The sequence below is a fragment of the Haematobia irritans genome, chromosome 2 (assembly GCF_050003625.1).
Source record: "Haematobia irritans isolate KBUSLIRL chromosome 2, ASM5000362v1, whole genome shotgun sequence".
NCBI classification, from domain to species: Eukaryota; Metazoa; Arthropoda; class Insecta; order Diptera; family Muscidae; genus Haematobia; species Haematobia irritans.
The window spans coordinates 187,646,530-187,663,746 of record NC_134398.1 but is presented as its reverse complement, the minus strand read 5'-3'; the positions used below and the strand labels follow the sequence as shown (position 1 = coordinate 187,663,746).

The 17,217-nt window shown below is 30.8% G+C and overlaps 1 protein-coding gene across 1 annotated transcript; it reads left to right on the top strand.

The window, feature by feature from the left end:
• Window positions 1-640: 640 nt before the first annotated feature.
• LOC142226821 (uncharacterized) lies at window positions 641-17,014 on the top strand. Its single transcript, XM_075297048.1, has 8 exons — window positions 641-931; window positions 1,024-1,196; window positions 1,315-2,061; window positions 2,858-3,094; window positions 10,424-10,868; window positions 10,930-11,961; window positions 15,731-16,060; window positions 16,123-17,014. The coding sequence occupies exons 1-8, from the start codon at window positions 688-690 to the stop codon at window positions 16,926-16,928; spliced, it is 4,014 nt and encodes a 1,337-aa protein (XP_075153163.1). The 5' UTR covers window positions 641-687; the 3' UTR covers window positions 16,929-17,014.
• The last annotated feature ends 203 nt before the right edge of the window (window positions 17,015-17,217 follow it).

Sequence of the window (17,217 nt, the reverse complement as noted above, 5' to 3'; positions counted from 1 at the left end):
TGGGGCCTATATATAATTATGGACCGATATCGACCAATTTTTGCATGGCAGTTTGAGGCCATATGTTAACACCACGTACCAAATTTCAACTGAATCAGATGAATTTTGGTCTTTCAAGAGGCTCCGGAGTTCAAATCTGGGAATCGGTTTATATGGGGGCTATATATAATTATTGACCGATGTGGACCATGTACCAAATTTCAGCCGGATGAAATTTGCTTCTCTTAGGGGATTCGCAAGCCAAATTTGGGGGTCCGTTTATATGGGGGCTATACGTAAAAGTGGACCGATATGGCCCATTTGCAATACCATCCGACCTAAATCAATAACAACTACTTGTGCCAAGTTTCAAGTCGATAGCTTGTTTCGTTCGGAAGTTAGCGTGATTTCAACAGACGGACGGACGACATGCTCAGATCGACTCAGAATTTCACCACGACCCAGAATATCTACACTTTATGGGGTCTTAGAGCAATATTTCGATGTTTTACAAACGGAATGACAAAGTTAATATACCCCCCATCCTATGGTGGAGGGTATAAAAAAAAAACAATAATTATTAAAATTTTCAAACATAGTATATGGTATCGAAAATTGTCACTTTCTATACCAAAAGCTTTCCCCAAGGCAACAAGTCAAAGATTAGTGGTAGCTGACAAGAAAGAAAAACAGTAAGCTTTTCCAATAATGGGAAATAAAACAAGTAAACCTTTGACTAAGGACCAAGAAGAATATAAGCCTGTCAATGACAATGATATTTTATGCGGTGCTAATTGTGACAAAATCATAGTCGATGAGTTATCGCAGTCGGCTTGCTATAAAAATATGAAGAAAATTACAGATAATCTCTTAGGAGGAGATGAAGCAACTAAGCTACACAAATTACCAGACGCTGTAGTATCATTCAAAATTAATGGAAGTTCATACAAGGGTGAGGAAGGAAAGTTAAGGCTTTAAGTAAAATAAAAATAAAATTAAAAAATTTTCTATTTTAAATTTTAAATTAAATTTTTTAAATTTTAGTAAATCTTACATCCTTGTCACCGGATATAACATTGAATACCTTTATCCGCGATCATGCCCAATTAACGGGTACCAAGTATATGTGCTTAGAGGGTGGATGTGGTGCTTGTGTGGTCTCCATTAGGGGTAGACATCCTGTGACTGGGGATATAAAAACATGGTCAGCCAATTCGGTAAGTTTCAATAACGACGTTACTTGTCGTTGAAAGAAATATGGAAGAATAGAACCGAATTTTATATATTATAAGCACCTTGTCCTGAGATCTAATAACATCTTCCTTCCATTTGTAGTGTCTTACTTTATTGAATACTTGTGGCTCTTGGGAGATAACTACCTGTGAGGGTATCGGCAATCAACGCGATGGCTATCATGCCATACAAAAACGTATGGCTCAATTGAATGCCACTCAATGTGGTTACTGTAGTCCTGGCTTTGTGATGAGTATGTACAGTTTAATGGAGTCAAAAGGATCGAACCTGAGTATGCAAGAAATTGAGAATTCATTCAGTGGCAATATATGTCGTTGTACAGGATATCGTTCCATATTGGATGCCATGAAATCATTTGCATCAGATAGTAACATAAAGATACCCAATGAATGTCAAGACATTGAGGATTTAGTCAGTAAGAAATGTCCTAAGAGTGATAAGGGATTGATATGCTCTAGCAACTGCAGCCCAGCTTTACGTTCTGTTACCTACAATGATGGTATTCAATGGTTTTGGCCTCAAAATTTTGATGAATTAATAACGATTCTCGAAAAATTACCATTGGATGATGAATATATGCTCGTTGGTGGTAATACCGGATATTGTTTCTATCGCAAATCTGATCGGATAAAATATTTCATTGATATTCATGGTGTAAAAAAATTGAGAGAGTACCAATTGACCAAGGATAAATTAACATTGGGTGCCAATCTAACGCTATCGGAGACTATGGAGATATTTTCAAAAGTTTCGAGGCAATCTGGTTTCGAATATTGCCATGAACTCTGGCAGCATTTCGCATTAATTGCCAATGTGCCGGTGAGAAATGTGAGTACACAGAAAAAAATATCACCAAAATATTTCCAATTAAAAAGTTAATTGAAGTTGAAATTTTTTTCAATTAATAAATTAATTGGTACAATTAACTTTTTAATCAAGATAAAAATATTAAGTTAATTTAGTCAATGATTGAAAATTTTAAAATTTTTAATTAAAAAGTTAATTGATACAATTAACTTTTAATCAAATTCGGAAGATTAAGTCAGTTATAAAAGTGATTAAATCTTTGATTAATTTTTTTTTCAAACAATCAATTGTTAATCCAACTAAAAATTCTAAGCCAATTCAGAATGTAATTGAAAATTGTTACCTTTGTTTAATTACTAAATTAATTGAGTTTTGCAATCAACATCAATTAAGTTTTTAATTGAATCAATTAAAAACTTAATTGAAATTTGGTAATGAAATCAATTAATTTTTTAATCAAGAATTTTTTCTATGCCCAATTAAAACTGTGATTGATACTATCATTTTCGTGATTGAAGACATTTCAATTAAAAAATTAATTGGATCAATTAATTTCGTGATTGAATCAGAAAAAAAAAAATTTTTTGTGTAGTTTTGTGAATTATGGAATTTATAATAATTTATTAGGGAAAAATTTACATTTTTTCATTGAAATTTTGAATATAGTTTTGGATTACAATCCTTGATATCGCAGCATTTGCGATATGCTTTTACCTATTCAAATATTCTGCACTCATTTCGAATTTGACTTTTCTACTTTTTCGTAGTCTATAACATGGGATTATTAACTTAACATTTCATTTATTTATCCTTTCAGAATGGCACATTGGCCGGTAATATTTCAGTTAAAAGGGCCCATCCTGATTTTGCATCAGATGTCTTCTTACTCTTAGAGACTCTCAATGCCGACATCGTAATATACTCTGCAACAAATAGGAAATCACGGAAAACCTCCATGCAAGAATATATGAATGCTAAAACACCAAAAACTTTTATTTTGGGTTTTGAGCTACCAGCTTTACCCAAGGACCGTTACATATTCCAATCATATAAAGTAAGCCATTTATCGAGGAAAATTTCTCGAAATTTCATTTCTATATTCAAAATTTCATTTATATAAGAAATTTTCCAAAAATTTCATTTCTATAGGAAACTTTATTAAAATTTCATTTTTATAGGAAATTTTCTTAAAATTTCATTCCTATAGGAAAATATGCTAAAATTTCATTTGTATGTAATTTTGACAAAATTAAATTTTTATAGAAAATTTTGTCAAAATTTCATTTCTATAGAAAATTTTGTCAAAATTTTATTTTTATAGAAAAATTTGCCAAAATGTTATTTCTATAGAAAATTGTGTCAAACTTTAATTTTTATAGGAAATTTTGTCAAAATTTCATTTTTATAGGTAATTTTATCAAAATTTCATTTTTAATAGGATATTTTGTAAAAATTTTCTTTCTACAGAAAATTTTCTGAAATTTTTATTTCCATAATAAATTTTCTCAAAATTTCATTTCTATAAGTAATTTTCTCACAATTTCTTTTCTATAGAAAATTTCTCAAAGAAATTTTTCTATGGGAAATTTTTTTCAAAATTTGATTTCTATACGAAATTTTAAAAAAATTGTATTCCTTTAAGTACATTTGCTGAAATTTCATTTGTATTTAATTTTGTCAAAATTGCATATTATATAATTTTTTTTTTTAATTTTATTTCTATAAGAAAATTTGCCACAATTTCATTTCCATAGGAAATTTTGCCAAAATTTCATTTTTATAGGACATTTTGTAGAAATTTAATTTCTATAGGAAATTTGTTCAAAATTTCATTTTTATAGGAAATTTTGTCAAAATTTTATTTGTATAGGAAATTTTGATAAAATTTAATTTTTATTGGAAAGTTTCATTTTTATAGTAAATTTTGTCAAAATTTAATTTTTGTAAGAAAAATTGTCAAATTTTCAATTTTATAAGAAATATTGTCAAATTTTCAATTTTATAGGAAATTTTCTGAAAAATTAGTTTCTATAGGAAAGCTTCTGAAATTTATCTATAGCAAATTTTCCTGAAAATTTCATTTCTATGGGAAATTTTATGAAAACTTTGCCAAAATTTCATTTTATTTCCTTTTGTTCGAAATTTCATTTCTACGAAATTTTGGCACAATTTCATTTCTAAGGGAATTTTGTCACAATTTCATTTTTATTTCTTTTTTTCGAAATTTATTTCCTTTTTTCGAAATTTCATTTCTAGGAAATTTTGGCACAATTTCATTTCTAAGGAAATTTTGTCACAATATCATTTTTATGGGATTTTTTTTTTAATATTTCATTTCTATAGGAAACTTTGCGAAAATTTAATTTCTAAAGAAAATATTCCGAAAATTTAATTTAATTTCAGTTCTAAAGAAAATTTTCTAAAATTTCATTTCTATTTAATTTCTACAGGAAATTTTCTCAAAATTTAATTTCAATAGCAAATTTTCTAAAAGTTCCATTTCTTTAGGAAATTTTCTAAGTTTTTCATTTTGATAGTAATTTTTTTAAAATTTTCAATTCTATAGAAAATTTTCTAAAAACTTAATTTCTCAAAATTTAATTTTAATAAGAAATTTTCAAAAAGTTTCATTTCTTTAGGAAATTTTCTAAATATTTCATTTTTATAGAAAATTTTTTTAAAAATTTCAGTTCTAAAGAAATTTTTCTAAAATTTCATTTCTATAGGGAATTTTGTCAAAAATTCATTTGCCTGGCAAATTTTCTGAAACATTCATTTATATAGGAAATTTTCTGAAAATTTCATTTCTTTAGGGAATTCTGTAAAAATTCCATTTCGATAGGAAATTTTTTAAAAATTTTATTGCAATATAAAATTTTCCAACAATTTCATTTCTATAGAACAATTTCTAAATTTCATTTATACGGGAAAATTTGCTAAATTTCGATTTTATAGGAACTTTTGTCCAAATTGCATTTCCCAAGAAAATTTTGTCAAAATTTTCTAAAATTTCATTTCTATTGGGAATTTTGTCAAAAATTCATTTGCCTGGGAAATTTTCTGAAACATTAATTTCTATAGAAAATTTTCTGAAAATGTCATTTCTTTAGGCAATTTTGTGAAAATTCCATTTCGATAGGAATTTTTTTAAAAATTTTATTTCTATAGAGAATTTTCCAAAAATTTCATTTCTACAGAACAACTTCTAAATTTCATTTATACGGGAAAATTTGCTAAAATTTCATTTGTATAGGAAATTTTCTTTAAATTTCAATTTTATAGGAACTTTTGTCCAAATTGCATTTCCCTAGAAAATTTTGTCAAAATCTTCTAAAATTTCATTTCTATTGGGAATTTTGTCAAAAATTCATTTGCCTGGGAAATTTTCTGAAACATTAATTTCTATAGAAAATTTTCTGAAAATTTCATTTCTTTAGGCAATTTTGTGAAAATTCCATTTCGATAGGAATTTTTTTAAAAATTTTATTTCTATAGAGAATTTTCCAAAAATTTCATTTCTATAGAACAACTTCTAAATTTCATTAATACGGGAAAATTTGCTAAAATTTCATTTGTATAGGAAATTTTCTTTAAATTTCAATTTTAAAGGAAATTTTGTCAAAATTTCATTTCTCTAGAAAATTTTGTCAAAATGTTCTAAAATTTCATTTCTATAGGGAATTTTGTCAAAAATTCGTTTGCCTGGGAAATTTTCTGAAACATTAATTTCTATAGAAAGTTTTCTGAAAATTTCATTTCTTTAGGGAATTTTGTGAAAATTCCATTTCGATAGGAAATTTTTAAACAAGTTTATTTCGATAGAAAATTTTCCAAAAATTTCATTTCTATAGAACAACTTGTAAATTTCATTTATACGGGAAAATTTGCTAAAATTTCATTTGTATAGGAAATTTTCTCTAAATTTCAATTTTATAGGAACTTTTGTCCAAATTGCATTTCTCTAGAAAATTTTTTCAAAATGTTCTAAAATTTCATTTCTATAGGGAATTTTGTCAAAAATTCATTTGCCTGGGAAATTATCTGAAACATTAATTTCTATATAAAATTTTCCGAAAATCTCATTTCTTTAGGGAATTTTGTGAAAATTCCATTTCGATAGGAAATTTTTTAAAAATGTTATTATTTTGTCCAAATTGGATTTTTATACAAAATTTTGTCAAAATTTCATTTCGATACGGATTTTTATGAAAATTTCTCAAAATTTCATTTGTGTAGGAAATTTTCTCAAAATTCAATATCTATAGAAATATTTTACAAAATTTTATTTCTATAGGAAATTATTTGAAATTTTCATTTCTATAGAAAATTTTCCGAAATATTAATTTTTTAATAGGATATTTTCTAAAAATTTCATTTCTATAGGAAATTTACTAAAAATTAATTTTTCATAGGAAATTTTCCAAAAATTTAATTTCTATAAGAAATTTTCTACAAATTTCATTTCTGTAGGAAATTTTGTCAAAATTTTATTTCTGTAATAAGTTTTCCCAAAATTTCATTTCTTTACGAAATGTTCCCAAATCTTCATTTCTATAGAAAAATTTTCCTAAAGTTTCATTTCTGTGGGAAATTTTCCCAAAATTTCGTTTCTGTAGGAAATGTTCTGAAAATTTCATTTCTGTAGGAAAATTTAATTTCTATAGGAAATTTTCTAAAAATTTCCTGTTCATAGGAAATTTTCTGAAAATTTCATTTCTATACAACAACTTCTAAATTTCATTTATACGAGAAAATTTACTAAAATTTCATTTGAATAGGAAATTTTCTCTAAATTTCAATTTTAAAGGAAATTTTATCCAAATTGGATTTCTACAGAAAATTTTGTCAAAAATTCATTTCGATAGGAAATTTGTTGAAAATTTCTCAAAATTTCATTTATGTAGGAAATTTTCTTAAAATTCCATTTCTGTAGAAAAATTTTACAAAATTTCATTTCTATAGGAAATTATTTGAAATTTTCATTTCTATAGGAAATTTTCCGAAATATTAATTTTTTAATAAGAAATTTTTTAAAAATTTCATTTCTATAGGACATTTACTAAAAATTAATTTTTTATACGAAATTTTCCAAAAAATTAATTTCAATAAGAAATTTTCTAAAAATTTTATTTCTGTAGGAAATTTTATCAAAATTTTATTTCTGTAATAAGTTTTCCCAAAATTTCATTTCTTTACGAAATGTTCCCAAATCTTCGATAGAAAATTTTCCAAAAATTTCATTTCTATAGAACAACTTGTAAATTTCATTTATACGGGAAAATTTGCTAAAATTTCATTTGTATAGGAAATTTTCTCTAAATTTCAATTTTATAGGAACTTTTGTCCAAATTGCATTTCTCTAGAAAATTTTTTCAAAATGTTCTAAAATTTCATTTCTATAGGGAATTTTGTCAAAAATTCATTTGCCTGGGAAATTATCTGAAACATTAATTTCTATATAAAATTTTCCGAAAATCTCATTTCTTTAGGGAATTTTGTGAAAATTCCATTTCGATAGGAAATTTTTTAAAAATGTTATTATTTTGTCCAAATTGGATTTTTATACAAAATTTTGTCAAAATTTCATTTCGATACGGATTTTTATGAAAATTTCTCAAAATTTCATTTGTGTAGGAAATTTTCTCAAAATTCAATATCTATAGAAATATTTTACAAAATTTTATTTCTATAGGAAATTATTTGAAATTTTCATTTCTATAGAAAATTTTCCGAAATATTAATTTTTTAATAGGATATTTTCTAAAAATTTCATTTCTATAGGAAATTTACTAAAAATTAATTTTTCATAGGAAATTTTCCAAAAATTTAATTTCTATAAGAAATTTTCTACAAATTTCATTTCTGTAGGAAATTTTGTCAAAATTTTATTTCTGTAATAAGTTTTCCCAAAATTTCATTTCTTTACGAAATGTTCCCAAATCTTCATTTCTATAGAAAAATTTTCCTAAAGTTTCATTTCTGTGGGAAATTTTCCCAAAATTTCGTTTCTGTAGGAAATGTTCTGAAAATTTCATTTCTGTAGGAAAATTTAATTTCTATAGGAAATTTTCTAAAAATTTCCTGTTCATAGGAAATTTTCTGAAAATTTCATTTCTATACAACAACTTCTAAATTTCATTTATACGAGAAAATTTACTAAAATTTCATTTGAATAGGAAATTTTCTCTAAATTTCAATTTTAAAGGAAATTTTATCCAAATTGGATTTCTACAGAAAATTTTGTCAAAAATTCATTTCGATAGGAAATTTGTTGAAAATTTCTCAAAATTTCATTTATGTAGGAAATTTTCTTAAAATTCCATTTCTGTAGAAAAATTTTACAAAATTTCATTTCTATAGGAAATTATTTGAAATTTTCATTTCTATAGGAAATTTTCCGAAATATTAATTTTTTAATAAGAAATTTTTTAAAAATTTCATTTCTATAGGACATTTACTAAAAATTAATTTTTTATACGAAATTTTCCAAAAAATTAATTTCAATAAGAAATTTTCTAAAAATTTTATTTCTGTAGGAAATTTTATCAAAATTTTATTTCTGTAATAAGTTTTCCCAAAATTTCATTTCTTTACGAAATGTTCCCAAATCTTCATTTCTATAGAAAAATTTTCCTAAAGTTTCATTTCTGTGGGAAATTTTCCCAAAATTTTATTTCTGTAGGAAATGTTCTGAAAATTTCATTTCTGTAGGAAAATTTCATTTCTATAGGAAATTTTCTAAAAATTTCCTGTTCATAGGAAATTTTCTGAAAATTTCATTTCTATAGAACACCTTCTAAATTTCATTTATACGAGAAAATTTACTAAAATGTCATTTGAATAGGAAATTTTCTCTAAATTTCAATTTTAAAGGAAATTTTATCCAAATTGGATTTCTACAGAAAATTTTGTCAAAAATTCATTTCGATAGGAAATTTGTTAAAAATTTCTCAAAATTCCATTTCTGTAGAAGTATTTACAAAATTTTATTTCTATAGGAAATTATTTGAAATTTTCATTTCTATAGGAAATTTTCCGAAATATTAATTTTTTAATAAGAAATTTTCTAAAAATTTCATTTCTATAGGACTTTTACTAAAAATTAATTTTTTATAGGAAATTTTCCAATTTATTCAATAAGAAATTTTTGTAAAAATTTTATGTCTGTAGGAAATTTTATCAAAATTTCATTTCTGTAGTAAATTTTTCCAAAATTTCATTTCTGTACGAAATGTTCCCAAATATTCATTTCTATAGAAAAATGTTCCTAAAGTTTCATTTCTGTGGGGAATTTTCCCAAAATTCCCAAATTTCTGTAGGAAATGTTCCGAAAATTTCATTTCTGTAGGAAAATTTCATTTCTACAGGAAATTTTCTGAAAATTTCATTTCTATAGGAAATTTTCTAAAAATTTAATTTCTATAGTAAATTTTCAAATTTCATTGCCAAAAATAGGAACATTTCTAAAATTTTTTCAAAACTTCATTTCCATAGGAAATTTTGTTTTATTTATTTTAATTCAAAAAACTGTTATAAATATTAAAGCACTAGCTACAAAGGCTATCGGGTTAAGGAAATTTTGTTAAACTTTCATTTCTATAGGAAATTTTCTGAAAATGTCATTTCTATAGGACTTTTACTAAAAATTAATTTTTTATAGGAAATTTTCCAAAAAATTAATTTCAATAAGAAATTTTTGTAAAATTTTTATGTCTGTAGGAAATTTTATCAAAATTTCATTTCTGTAGTAAATTTTTCCAAAATTTCATTTCTGTACGAAATGTTCCCAAATATTCATTTCTATAGAAAAATGTTCCTAAAGTTTCATTTCTGTGGGGAATTTTCCCAAAATTCCCAAATTTCTGTAGGAAATGTTCCGAAAATTTCATTTCTGTAGGAAAATTTCATTTCTACAGGAAATTTTCTGAAAATTTCATTTCTATAGGAAATTTTCTAAAAATTTAATTTCTATAGTAAATTTTCAAATTTCATTGCCAAAAATAGGAACATTTCTAAAATTTTTTCAAAACTTCATTTCCATAGGAAATTTTGTTTTATTTATTTTAATTCAAAAAACTGTTATAAATATTAAAGCACTAGCTACAAAGGCTATCGGCTTAAGGAAATTTTGTTAAACTTTCATTTCTATAGCAAATTTTCTGAAAATTTCATCCTTACAGGAAATTTTCTCTTAATCTATGCATAGATATCGGCTTAAGGAAATTTTGTTAAACTTTCATTTCTATAGCCAATTTTCTGAAAATTTCATCCTTACAGGAAATTTTCTCTTAATCTATGCATAGATCTGCAAAATTGAGGTATCGAATTTTATGAAAGGCGATATATCTTTTTTTATAAAGTAATATCGGCGTGTATATTTTAGATTATGCCGAGAGCCCAAAATAGTTCAGCCTATGTTAATGCTGGATTTCTTTTGGATTTGGATTCGATGACAACGGGTTTGGTGAAAGATGCCCGTCTCTGTTTTGGTGGAATACGACCAGATTTTGTTCATGCGTCAGATGTCGAAGATAAATTAAGGGGACAGTGTATATATGATGAGACTGTAATAGCAAATCTTTTCGCTACCTTATCCGTAACACTAAAGCCGAATGCAATATTGCCTAAACCTTCACCAGAATATCGCATGAAATTGGCTTGTGGTTTAATGTTGAAATTCCTGTTGAAAATAGCACCTAAGGATAGAGTACGCAAGGAATACATTAGTGGAGGTTATTTACTGAAACGAGAACTATCTTCGGGTCAACAGATCTTTGATACAAATAAGAATGTGTATCCAGTAACACAACCAGTACAGAAATTGGAAGGTAAGTGGAAATTCCGGGAGAATACACATCCTTCAATGAGGTCTTCTTTTCTCTTTTGCAGCTTTAATTCAATGCTCCGGTGAAGCCAAGTATATGAATGATCTTATAACATCATCCAATGCATTGCATTGTGCTTTTGTGGGAGCCACTAAGGTGGGAAAAACGATTGAGAAGATTGATGCCTCTGAAGCCTTGAAAATAGCTGGTGTTGTAGCCTTTTTCTCTGCCAAGGATATACCTGGAATTAATTCCTTTATGGATTCCAATCAAAATTTTGAGCATGAAGAGATTTTTACCGAGGGTTTGGTTCGCTTTTACGATCAACCTTTGGGAATAATATTGGCTGAGAGCAAATCAATTGCCGAGAAAGCTGCTAACAAAGTTAAGGTATTATACTCTACAGGGGATTCCCCCATTATAATGTCAACCATGGAGGACGTTTTTATTAATCACCGACAAGATCGCATTGAAACCAAATTAAAATCATGCATAACAGAACTGAAACTTTCAGCACCAGCTGATATGGAATTTAATGGTATATTCGAAATTGGTTCTCAATATCACTTCACCATAGAACCCCAAACTTGTATTGTAATTCCGGATGAACAGCGTTTAGAGGTCTACTCGGCCACCCAATGGATGAATCATACACAGGCGGTTATTTCGAAAATGTTGAATGTTAAAACCGCCACAGTTCAATTGAAAGTTCGCCGCTTAGGCGGTGCTTATGGATGTAAAGTTACTCGCTGTAATTTGGTGGCCTGTGCAGCGGCATTAGCTGCCTACAAACTTAATCGACCCATACGTTTTGTCCAATCCTTGGAATCTATGATGAATATCAATGGCAAAAGATGGGCTTACCGATCGGATTATAAAACCCATATACAAGCGAATGGTAGACTTGTAGGTCTACAGAATATTTTCTATGGTGATGCTGGTTGCAGTCCCAATGAATATTTAATACCCGTCCATGGTGAACCAGTATTCCGAAGTTGTTATAACTTTACTGATGCCAATCTACGTTTGGAAGGAAATATTGTTTTAACCGATGCTCCAAGTTCAACGTTTATCCGAGCACCAGGATCCCTGGAAGGTAAGCTGATTTAGATGAAAGTTGTTTAAATATAGGGCGCGATAATGTTCGATCTCGATTCACACGTTTATCTACTTACAATTATTCCGGACCTCTTTTACATTGTAGTGTAGAGATTATTGCAAAGATTTCTCCAGTTTATTCTATTGTGTAACGACGGATTTTCCCGCTCCTGGCTGGGTTAAGACTCTCGGGCCGGAGTACGTCAAAGAAAATGAATTAGTTTTGGACAGAGGAAAGAACAAGACTAGTTTTCTTTTGTTCAGTAAAGGTTATCTTTATTGACTAGTTCAACGAAATGTGTTTAACAGTATTTTTCTGTGGTAGAGGCCGAGACTCGTCGGTCCTCGGACTTTGTCGGTCGGCTTTATGTAGGCGGCATACAGTTAGGATGCTAGGAAGTGATTGGAGAGGTCACACTGGGGAATGTACTGCAAGGGTGATCGCACACCCCTAGATGGTGGTTGGAAAAACACGCGGCTGACTGCTTTGTGTAGAGTGAGGAGACGCGGCACAACGAGGCTAGAGTGATCACACACACACCTCTAGCTGCGAACTAGGAAAGAATGTGGGAAAGAAGGAGCACGTTGACTAGATTGGTTACAAATGAGGCAATGTGGGAACACGTGGCCAGAGCAGTATTACCGTTGTGCGACTTTAGTCGCATTTTGCAACCTTTCTGACGTCACGCGACTTTTTGTGCGACTTTTTTAAAATATGCAAAATGTGCCATTTTTGTCGCACGCAGTGCTTCAATTTTAAACAATTTTTATAAGTGGGAATTCACCGCCGTGCGCCTTACGCGAAGCCGCCGTTGTGCAATGGTCCGACTTGTATACAAAGGGTCATGGATTCAACCCCAGTTTCGACCAACGAGCAAAATGTGTTTCTGCGGTGGATGCTGAATGTTTCAAAGCTTCTCGAAGTACTTCACCGCAATGTGAGACGCCAGAACTCGGCTATAAAGTAGAGTTCACTTTTCAATGAGAAGTTGTCATTGAGCTAAACATAGAAGCACTCATTACTAAGAGAGAAGTAAATCACGTATGGTATCACAATGGACCCCAATCCTAGGATACCTAACCTACACGGCGCAGCTCCTCTAGCCCCGTTCGAGTACCCACTAATTTTTGATAATTATCACAAATGTTTACTGGAGACGTTCGTTTACTCCAAAAAGCCAGCAAAAGTGAGCCGGAGTGAAAACAAATTTTACATTTGAGAAATAGAGGAGTTGCAAGTTTCTGCTAGGAATTTTTTTCCCAGTAAAATCTTGCAAGAGTTAGCCATAAACAAATAATACGTGCAATATATTTCACAGAATCAATTAGAAGTGTAGTATAAAACATAATTTTTTTGTTATTTTAATTGACTGATGGTAAATTAGCACTGGATGGCGTTCTCGTATATTTCTGCTAATTTTAGGAAGGAGAAAAAAACTATCAATTTTTACTTTATTGCAAGTTTACCTTTTACTGAATTTTATGATAAAATAAGTTGTTAAAATATCTCTTTATGTTAAAGGGACTGCTCATTTATTGTTTTTGTGTTGATTTATAGAACATTTTTTGTAATAAAAACACCTCACAAATGTATGCGACTTTTTTGTGCGACCTTTTTTTTGAGTATGCGACTTGTTTTGCGACTTTTTCAAAATTTCCAACGATAACACTGGGCCAAAGTAGTCGCACACCTCTAGCTGTAGAATAGAAAAAAGGTGTGAAAGAAAAAGGATGACACGTGATTAGAGTGGTCGCACATCTCTAGCTGTGCAATGGGAACGGATGAGGGAAGAAGGGAGCACGCGACTAGAGTGATCGCACATCTCTAGCTGTGGAAGCCACCGTGGTGCAATGGTTAGCATGCCCGCCTTGCATACACAAGGTCGTGGGTTCGATTCCTGCTTCGACCGAACACCAAAAAGTTTTTCAGCGGTGGATTATCCCACCTCAGTAATGCTGGTGACATTTCTGAAGGTTTCAAGTCTTCTCTAAGTGGTTTCACTACAATGTGGAACGCCGTTCGGACTCGGCTATAAAAAGGAAGTCCCTTGTCATTGAGCTTAACATGGAATCGGGAAGCACTCAGTGATAAGAGAGAAGTTCACCAATGTGGTACCACAATGGACTGAATTCAGTCCATTGTGACCTTCTTCTCTCTCCATTGTGAATTTCTCTCTTATCACTGAGTGCTGCCCGATTCCATGTTAAGCTCAATGACAAGGGACCTCCTTTTTATAGCCGAGTCCGAACGGCGTTCCACACTGCAGTGAAACCACTTAGAGAAGCTTTGAAACCCTCAGAAATGTCACCAGCATTACTGAGGTGGGATAATCCACCGCTGAAAATCTTTTTGGTGTTCGGTCGAAGCAGGAATCGAACCCACGACCTTGTGTATGCAAGGCGGGCATGCTAACCATTGCACCACGGTGAAGAAATGAAGGAGCACGTGGCTGGAGTGATCGCACAACTCTAGCTGTGGAATAGGAAAAGGATGAGGGGTAAAGAGACTAGCTGTGGAATAGGAAAAGGGAACACGCGACTAGAGTGATCATACACCTCTAACTATGGAAAAGCAAAGGATGAAGAAATGAAGGCGCACGTGGCTGGACCGGATAGGAAAGGAAATGTTGGAACACGTCGCTAAAGTGATCGCACATCTCTAGCTTAATTATTTATTTTACCTTCATTTCCCTCTCCAATATTCTACAATTGCAACCATTTACTAAGATCCTTACTTACTTATATGGTTTTACCTCCTTAACTGCTTCTGACCGACCCAGAACTCACACACTGCTTGCCTTTTATACTTTTCCCCAGCATGCGTAATAGGTGATGTTTACCTGTATGTTGTTGGTGTATAAATTTTGAAAATATATGGACTCCATATGTCTTATTGTCTTATTCCTTAGGTTAGGTTAGATATAGACCCAGTCCGCTATTATAGGCTCACTTAAACTGCTCAGTCCATTCTGATAGCACAGTGGTGAACTTTTCTCCTGTCACTGAGTGCTGACCGATCTCTTTTTTATAGCCGAGTCCGAACGGCATTCCACATTGCAGTGAAAACTCTTAGAGAAGCTTTGAAACACTCAGAAATGTAACCAGCATTACTGAGATGGGATAATCCACCGCTGAAAAACTTTTTGGTGTTTGGTTGAAACTGGGTTCGAGCCCACGACCCTATGTATGCAAGGCGTACATGCTATCAATTGCACCACGGTGGCTCTCCTACCATGTATTACTCGTCCAAGAACGATGTACTTCCCAAGTACCGAAGTACCCAACACCCAAACAGAACTATAAATATCTAATTGTAATCCGGTACAACTCGACAAATTCGTTGCAGAAGTCATCCTTCTGAGTGGGTGCTTCAATATACATATGATGCCCTTTCGATGGAACTTAGAGAGATTCTGGTTCATCGTTTATTGTCGCCTGCACCCCAGGTCAAACTCGTTCAGATGGTTGAACCACTTATCTTGCTGGTGTGTGTTACATCAACATTTCAAATACATTGAAGCACATTGTCCCTGAACTGTTTCTCCAACTAACGTTGTAGTGGCCAGCGGAGTATTGGCTAGTACACCTTCCCTAAGCGAGAGAAATAGTTTCTAGTAAGTTTTAACGAATTTCATAATCGTTTTGTTCTCGCGAATTACTTCGCTCTTAAAGATTCAGGATCTTATCCAGTACCCTCTTTGAACGATAACATAGAAAGGGATTTTCTTTTATGTCATTTGATTAATTGCTTATCTTTCCTCTTTTAGGTTGTGCCATGATTGAAAATATAATGGAGCATATAGCTTTTATGGCCAAGCTTGATCCAGCCGACACACGTATGATTAACATAAAAGAAGGTAATCGAATGCGTGAACTTCTACCTCGATTCCTAAAGACAACGGATTATAAGCAGCGTCGTATGGAAATTGACCTTTTTAATAAACAAAATCGTTGGATGAAGAGGGGTTTAGGTCTGGCCATTATGGACTTTCCTTATAGTCATTTTCCACCCTTTGGAACAGCTCCAGCAACGGTATCCATATATCACAGTGATGGTTCAGTAGTTATATCCCATGGTGGTATAGAAATGGGTCAAGGTAAGTTCATATAATCTTTTGCAATCATAAAAATGTCTCAATCGTTATTTCTTTTCCACTAGGAATAAATACAAAATCAGCTCAGGTGGCTGCATATGTCCTTGGCATACCCTTGGATTTAGTGAAAATTGAAACCACCAACTCTATAAATGGAGCAAATTCTTTACATACAGCCAACTCGATGACTAGTGAATGTATTGGTTTTGCCTTAAGGAAATGTTGTAATACCCTCAATGAACGATTGAAACCTATTCGAGAATCTTTGAAACCAAATGCTTCCTGGCAAGAGATAGTGCAAACTGCATGGCAACGTTCTGTGAATCTTATAGCCAGTGATCATTACAAAATGGGTGATATACCTCCGTATAACATTTATTGCCTTGGATTGACTGAAGTTGAGGTGGATGTGTTAACCGGCAATCATTTGATAAAGCGAGTTGATATCCTTGAAGATGTGGGTGAAAGTTTAAATCCCAATGTTGATATTGGACAAATTGAAGGAGCTTTTGTTCAAGGTCTAGGTTATTGGCTTACGGAACAGTTGGTATATGATCGTCAAACTGGTCAATTGTTGACCAACAATACCTGGACCTATAAACCACCCGGAGCTAAAGATATTCCTATAGATTTTCGTATTGAAATGTTACGGGGTTCTACAAATAATGGTGGTTTTATGAGTTCTAAGACATGCGCTGAACCTCCAACTTGTTTGGCGGTTAGTGTAATATTTGCTTTGCAACATGCCATTCAATCGGCCCGTACAGATGCTGGTCTAAAAAGGGAATGGGTTCGTTTGGGTGCACCTACGACACCGGAAACTTTGGTCTTGAATTCAGGAAATGATGTGTCTGCTTTTTGCTTAAAGTGAAAGTTGACCAAATAATTGTATTTAAGAGGATATGAAGTAGTTGACATTGGTTATCGGGTATAAAATGATAAGTTTTTAAAACCGAATTTGATTAAATTTGTTTTGTTTTAATGGTAAATTCTCAGGTAGTTGAATATAGTTTTAAACCCGAAGTGGAGATTGAAAAGAACGCCTTGTAGTAAAAAGATCCTGGACCATATATTAGTTAGTGTAATATTATGAACTATGGTTATATTAAGAGTCATATGAGATATGCGCCAAAGGATTTATTCTCTTACTAGCGAAGAAT